This window comes from Buceros rhinoceros, unplaced genomic scaffold, assembly GCF_000710305.1.
Source record: "Buceros rhinoceros silvestris isolate BGI_N320 unplaced genomic scaffold, ASM71030v1 scaffold18641, whole genome shotgun sequence".
In the NCBI taxonomy this organism is placed as follows: Eukaryota; Metazoa; Chordata; class Aves; order Bucerotiformes; family Bucerotidae; genus Buceros; species Buceros rhinoceros.
In genome coordinates, this window is record NW_010395039.1 from 11,595 (window position 1) to 19,441 (window position 7,847).

Consider the following 7,847-nt stretch of genomic DNA (forward strand, 5'->3'; position numbering starts at 1 on the left):
CACAGAGGGTGCTGCTAGGAGCAGGCAGCAGCAGGACTAATGATGCACATTGCGAAGGTCACAGGTATGGACCAAATTCTGCCCCTTGCTCCTTGAGCACGGCCCGTAATATTTAGCGGAGAAGAGAGAAAAGCACAGGAGAAGATGCAGTGGTTTCACATTTATCAATTTAATCTCCATCAGGCTCTGACGTGCATGTAAAACTCACTTCCCAGCATCTCCTCCGTGAGGCTGCTCCCTGCGACGTCAGCGCCCGCCCAGCTCCACAGGGAAGTAGAACTGCTCGAGCGTGTGGCCAAATCCTGGCCACGCACAGACCCACCACAGCTCCAGCATCCGGCTGCTGCTCGAGGTGGGAGAACACCAGCCACCACGCCAGGAAAACTCTCTTTAGAAAACCATTTCCCTCCTCACCCTCCCGCGAGGGCAGCCCCTGTCCTCTGGCACATCTCGTCAGGAGAAACTGGAATAACAGACTGGATTCATCTACTGCAACAGCCTGGGGGATATCGCAAAGGAGAATCTCCAGCTGGCTTCTTCCACCTCCAATTCACCTCTGTTTTTGTAATTGGATTTTAGTTCTCTAGGAGTCCCAGATCCCACAAAGCACATGAATGGCTTCACGCATGTTTACAAACCTCACACGAACAGGCTCCATCACCAGTTCCATGCAGCACCTGTAAATGAAAGCAGGGATGGCAGCACGGGAGAGGCAGCCTGTGCTGGCACATCCATGAGGCTCCAATAGCCACAGGGCCAGGCGCAGGCATTTCATCTCCAGACACCACTCTGCTGCCACCAAGATCTTTCCTCATTTGTTATACAGAAAGATTAGAGCCTTCTGAGACGTTGGAACAATTTCTTTCTCCACGGCATGAGCCAAGCAAGATGAAACGCTGAAGTCGACGGAGGCATGACACTGCTTAAATTAATGGGCTTGGCAAAACAAGCAAGCGCTGATGATCAGCCTGGAGAGAGGAGGGTTTGCTCCTTTCTTTAGGAGAAAAAGATTCCCAACAAATTTCAGAGAGCTCCAGAAACAAGCACCTCTGCAATGAGGAATGGCTATTAACTAAGTCCACTTGAAGAATCTAATTTTGCCTTGTAAGCAACTAACAGCTTGGCTCAGGACACATCAGCACCTTCTTGCTCTCACCTGGATCAACTGGGGTTTTGCAGCAAGTCTGCTGCAAAAGGGCAAATCCATCCCTGAAGCATATTCCTCAAGTGACCCTGGATGAGGACTGGGGCTGCTGGACCCCATTCAGTGTCACTGACCGACCCTTGCTGCCTGCTCTGCTGTCACCTACTCCAGGCTGACAAACAGCACCTATCACGGAGGCCAGGAAGCCACAGAGGGGGTCTGGTGGCCGGAGAGCAATGGGGACCTTCCCGCTCCCAGAAGCGTTTTGAAGCCCACGCATTGTAGGCGCTGCAGAGAGGCTGTGCCAGGCAGGGCAGTCTCCAGGAGGCCGGTCTCCCTCTACCAATGCATCTCCCTGTGCCCCTGTCCCACCACCCCAAGAGCAGGAGATGTCCTCACAAGACCTGCTGGGTCACCTCGTGGCCACAGGACTGGAGCAAAGCAGCCAAGACCATGGGATGTCCCGGCCAGGAGCACTCAGCTCTCCCTAGATCCGAGCACAGACCATACGGTGCATGAATACATGAAGCATTTTATAATGCCAGACACAATGGCCAAATTCTGATCTAAATTGAACTGGCATAAACCCCCAGAAAATCCAGTGCTGACATCAGCGTTTTTTCTTTTTTCGCTCCAACCAGAAGTCGGGATTTCAAGACAGACCCAATTCCACAGCATTTCAAGGAAGAACCAATTCCTTTCCTCTCAAGCTGTAATGCTACAAAAGAAACAAATGTGCTCAAACTGGCAGTATTTCTTCAAAAAGAAAATGTTTCACTGAAAGCAAAGCAAACCACCCAGAACTGCACCATCAGCAACACACACCACCAAGGACTTTTTCCCCCCCTCTAGAAATTCAAACATCATTAAATGGTCCTTAAATTTTCCCCAAGACCAACAGAAAGGGAAAAGGAGCCAACAGAGGAACCAGGTATGTTGCTACCGAAGAGCAACCTGTTATTTTAATCAAATACTGCCTATTAACTGGAAGTTAATTAGAGCCCTGGGACAAAGCATCAAAGTGATCCAGGGCTCGGAAGACATGTTGTTAGAGCACTCGGTGCACAGAAATACTCGATGGTGCTGTCAGCTCCCACCTTCAGTAGCCATTGAAACCACAGGTACTGGTGTGGAAAGTCTCAGTGTTCAACATCACTCCCTCAGGAACCCAAATACTTAACAGAAAAAGAAATAGAATGGAAAAACTGGTCCTGAATCTTTATAGAAAGCAGAGACACGGTCCATTTTTAAAACACATTGAAAAGTGAAGAGAATCATCTAAAATCCTACAAATGGCTCAGAAGAGCCTGGGAGCTGCGTCCTCAGCCAGCTCTTACGATGACCACCTCCCCAGCTGTCACACACGTATGAGGCTGATCTCTCCATCCACAAGCAATCCCTGCCCCAGCCCACCTCCCTCCCCTGGGCGAGTCCTGTCCTGCGGAGCCATGGCCACCTTTCACGTGGGAACGGAACAGTGGGACGAGCCCACCACCGCCATCCTTTAGACACCATCAGCCCCAATGCTTGTCCCAGCTCCGCCTACGCTCTCAGCGAGGTCAGGCAGCAAAACAAGTTTTCCCTCTGCATTCGCACGGATGGTACCCAGAGCACAAAAATTACTTTTCTCTCTTTGGAGACCCTGCTTGCTTCACCAGCCCGAAAGATCCTGTCATGTAAATGCATACAGGAGTTATATAGGTGGAGAAAGACACACGCCGTCACCACGGGACCTCGGGGAGACATATATTCCCTAACTGTGGGTGCTGAAGGTTGTATTTTTTCATGGTAAATGATCAAAAGATATTAACGAGTCACCAAGATGCGGTTTGCCCTGGAGCACTGATGGTTTTTATTGGGCCATCTGGGCTTTAGTGCAACGCGAACAGCATTACCAATGACTGTTATTAACATTATAATGGTTAACAAAACAGCACAGTGCTCCGGTTTCAGGTGTCGTCTCACCTCCTGCTGCACAGCCCAAGCTTGCTGAAGGTTGGGCTGGGATTTAAAGGACAACCTGCCCAAACCCATCAGTGGAGTCTCTAGGTGCCCAGCATCCAGCCCTCCGAGTGCAGAGGCTGCAGTCACACCTCACATATCCTTTCTTCTGCTTGGAAATGACCTCTGGCAGCAGCTGACACCCTGCTGCCAGGGCGACACTCCACCTTCTCCTCTTACCTCAGGACAAAGAATAATTAACACCTTTGTTCACAGGTATCCTGGTTAGGAGAACATACTCAAAATTTAAAGTCTGCCTCATTTCTCTGCAAGAGGTCAACCCATGACTTGCTTGCACTTGAGCAGAAGATGGCACATGGGGGAGGTACATTAAGCTGCCAAAAAACAAGAAGTGGAAAAAAAAGCAAAAAGCAATCCAAACCAGCGCATTTCTGTTACAGCGTGCACACGGATGCTCATTACCTAGACAGCATGTTTGATGGAGGAAACGAAAATCCAACATCATCTCCACTAGCTGTTGCTCACTCATCATCTTTTTTCTGTTGGGACATTAGACTTGTTAAGAGTATCAGCTGCTTTTCTGGTTTTAGCCTCTTTTGGCAAGAAGCTGTGAACAGATGATGCTTGCAGCAGTGATCCTGACCCTGGATGCCTCCTCCTGAAGAGGACATCTCCACCTGAGCTCATCCCTCCTCATTTTAGGCACTAAACTGGGACATGTGAGTTAGTGACAGCTCCAGTACACATCTGTGGTAGGAACAGAGGGGAAGACAGAAAGAAAGCTTGTACAAGCTGTCCTGCACCTATGCGGGAGGAGAAGCATTTTGGTCTGTAAACACCAACAATTTACAGCGTTGAATCCTAGTACCCCTAAGGAGGAAAGATCTAAGAACCAGCCCCAACCCGCCCAAAATCTTGGCTAACTGAGCTCACCCTGGGCACCCCACCCTGAAGGCACCCACTGCCTGTCTCCTAGTCTGGCAGCACTTCAACCCTGTGCTTGGTCCAAAGTCCAGCTCTCCAGAGCACCACCAGGAAAGCAGGGAGCAGACGGTGCTTTACAGAAAACCATCCACCCGCACTGTTTGTCCACAGTCTTGCTAAAGTCACAGCCAAAGGCTGCGTAAATTCTTACTACAGTGCACTAAACCCAGAAAGTTTACTTCGAGATGCACAGGAGAAAACAAACAAACAAAACACACACAGGGGAAAAAAATTAATCTTACTTTGCCTAGATAATGCCTTACTTTGTGACGTGGTACCAGAGGGAGCCAGGAGCCTCAGCTGATAGGGACTGGCACAGCTCCACCGCTTTCCAGTGAAGCCAGGCCAACGTAAAGACAGCGGCAGTCTGGGTCCAAAACATGAAGCCACAAAAAAGGTTCTTTCAGCTCGTGAAGACATACTCATTTCTGGCTCCCATGACTGCTTTTACAGCTCTGTCTCCATTCAAAGCATCATCACCAACCCTTCAGGCAGGATTAGCTTCCTTTTCAATTGGACTTTGCCTCAACAGCAAATTTAATTAACTGACCTAATGGACTAGAGCCATGGATTGAAAAAAATAAAGAAATAAGAAACAACTCCCAAAAAACACACAACAGAAAGACCCATCACTGCAGGAAAAAAAAACCCCAAAACCAACAAGTAAAAACAAATAACCTAGAGAAAAAAGAAAGTGGCTTATGCTCCTGCTTTGTAGAGATGCAAAATAATAAAAAGTTGCTCACATTGTGAGGTGCGGCTTCTCCACGCTGCCAAACATTTGGTCTTCACTGTGTTCGAACAGAAGACCCCAAAACACTTTACAAGCTCTTAAGTTGCACGATACCCTTACGTGGCAAGAAGGCAGTTACGCGGGGGATACCACCATCCTCATGCCAGAACCTGCACGCTGATACTCATTTTATTGAAAGCTCATGGATGCGCTCAGGAAGAAACTGGTGCTGCACTCCCTGTTGGGGACACGCTTCCACCAGAACCCAGAGCATCCTTATCACTTAGGTGAGCACTGGGCGTGGCTGAGCACCTTCACCACCGCTACAGCCCCTGATCCACACTCACCCATGTGACACCGCAGATGCCTGTGCAGGAGTCCTGACGCAAAGGTCCTCACAATAAGACAGGCTCTTGGCTCCTTCAGTGCGAACCAGCAGAAGATTGCACGCACAATGTGACCAACACCTCTGGCTCCAGCTCTATATCGGCTACACAAACCACATACCTCGGACAACAGCCCCAGCCACAGCAAAAGCAGCAAACATGACACCCAGAGCAGTGTCGTGTCTGAGCTGTGCATCACCCCTCAGTCCAAGAGCGGCCAGGAGAACCTGGTCCTGCTGCTCCCCCAAAAAGCTCTGCACAAGGCTGCTGGTGACACCTCTGGCCTTGGATTATTGATTGCAATGTCCAAAGCAAGCGACACGTCACCTAAAGTGAAGCACCACTTAAAAGGCATGAAAAGGCTGAAATCCGCCTGCGCTGCGTATGATTATAAAGCAGCTAACTGCCCGCTGACTTATTCGAGAATACATCCGTTTGCACCGAAAGCTCTATCAGACATCCACTCATTAACGCTAACTGCATCAGCTGCGGCGAGCAGAGCACATTCCCCTCACCCTTCTGACCGCCCAGAGCTGCTCCTCTGTTTGCCTTTCCTGCTTCTGTTAGGAAAAGGGGAAAACAAGGAAAAGAGTATTTCATGCCTTTCACCAGATCACCTGATGGAAGCGTCCGAGAACAAATTCATCACTGCACAGGCAAGGTACAGACAGGGTGACGTGCATGCAAAGCGGTGATTAATTATAGACTTTTTGCTGAAGAAATTTCTGAGCATGAAGGGCAAAATATAAATTGCTGATCAGCATCACTTTTGTTATAACATGTTTGGAAACAAACTAATGGGTTCTTTGTACCAGCTTTGACACCTGTATCTGCCGTGTAAGAAATAAAATATAAAAATACTTCAAAATATACTGTTTCAGATGCAGACTCCTTTCTCTTCATTGAAAGATGGTAAGTAATGGTGGAAAGATGCCAAAAAACCGTGTTTGTGAAGTACGGGAGCGTGGCAGAAGAACGTGGGTCCCACCACCCAGCCCCTCTGCTCCTCCAAAGGGTGGGAGCGTCTGATCCTGCTCCTGAGGGTGCCCAAGCTCCACAGCGCACACAGGCTGGCTGACATCATGGCCTGGGAGTCATTCCCAGGGGTCCCCGTAGCCCTGGGGCAGCAGCAAAGGCCACCGGTCACAGTGAGTCCCTGGCCTCAGTTCAGCCCCATCGCTGCTGCCAAGCCTGCAGACGAGGGCAACCAGGGCCTCGTCCCCGCGCTCTGCTACTCCTGCTCCGAGCAGCACCCCAATTGCCAGCTTCTTCCGGCTGCTTTCACGCCTACAGAGCAAAAACGGGAGATGCAGAAACTGTTTCAATACAGAATCGCCATCCCAGCCAAACATCTCCAGCGCTGACAAAGCTCTCGAGCGGGGTTAGCTCTGGGACTCCTCCTGGCCCACAGCCTGCGTGGCCCGTGTCTTGGTCTATCTCAGCGGTGCCATGCTGGGCTTGGCACCGAGTCTCAGCCCTTTAAAAATGAAGGCATGGACAAACTTGCTTACAGAACAGGTGACGTCAGTGTCAAACTCCTACAGCTGCATCATCTCACCGGCAAATCACGTCAGGTACATCTTTGCCAGTGTTTGGGTATGGGATCATTCAGTTCTGTCTTCTCATTCTTCTAATTTTTGGGTTTAAGCCCAAGTTGGTTGCCGCTAAGAAGCGCAATTAATGCCTCCTCTTCCTCTGCACAAAAGCATTCCCAACGGCACCAATTAAGCACAGGACCAACGAGGTGCACTCCCAGACAGCTCCAGTCACCAGGTGGTAATGCTGGGGACAGCTTCTGCAGAGGACAGAGTGCACATTAGGCTTCCCTGGAGACCCCAGCAATGGTCACCCCTTGCAGGTGGCTACTGGGACAGCACCGTCCTGCACAGGCTCATCTGCACACCCACAACTGCTGCTTTGTTCACCTCAGAGGCAACCACGACCATGCCACGTCAGTAACACCACCACGTTTACCTGTGAACACTAGGCTGGCGTTCTCCAGTTCTTCCTGTGGAACCTTGAAGCTGAAGGACTCATTGTAGAAGGGATCTATCGTCCCTCGCATGCAGGAGGTCTTCTTGGTTTTTGTTAATTTTAATCCATGAACAAGCTGAATTTTCACGAAGGGATCTGATAAAAAACACAGACACTGTGTTACGGGCATCATGAGTCTCAGTACCCTCGTATGTGAAGTTGGGCACCAGGGGGATGGACCGTGCTGGAAAACAGCACGTGGAAATGACTGTGACTTGTACCACTGCGCCACTCCCAGGACTTTGCATTGCAGACAGCAGTCAGGCATCTGGATTTAAAATGCTGCCTGCCAAAACCACAATTAATGACAGCCTTCATAGTGTTCTCGTGGGGAAACGCCAATATCGTGGCAGCACCAGTGGCTGGGGCAGGGAACATGGGAAAAATACCTGAGGACGTACACATGAAGCCAGCAAGATCAAAAACATCAGGAAGCAATGCACGGACGCTGGTAAAATCTCAGATCACCCCCAGAGCAGCTAGATATCGTAAATAAAACCACCACCACATTAACACTCAGGCGGCATCTGCAAAACACAGCGCAGCCACAAACGGCTGCCTCGCACAACCCAGCACGGGGGTAATTTAGAGCTCCTAGCTCCTC

At 49.9% G+C, this 7,847-nt stretch overlaps 1 protein-coding gene across 1 annotated transcript in view; it reads right to left on the reverse strand.

The window, feature by feature from the left end:
- The window catches only part of SYT17 (synaptotagmin XVII), a gene marked incomplete at its 5' end in the record, with an annotated part of 34,526 nt that overhangs the window by 7,490 nt on the left and 19,189 nt on the right, over positions 1 to 7,847 (reverse strand). Inside the window, one exon of the mRNA XM_010145427.1 lies at positions 7,184 to 7,339. Within this exon, the coding sequence (XP_010143729.1) occupies positions 7,184 to 7,339 (156 nt within the window). The remainder of the gene's footprint in view (positions 1 to 7,183; positions 7,340 to 7,847) is intronic.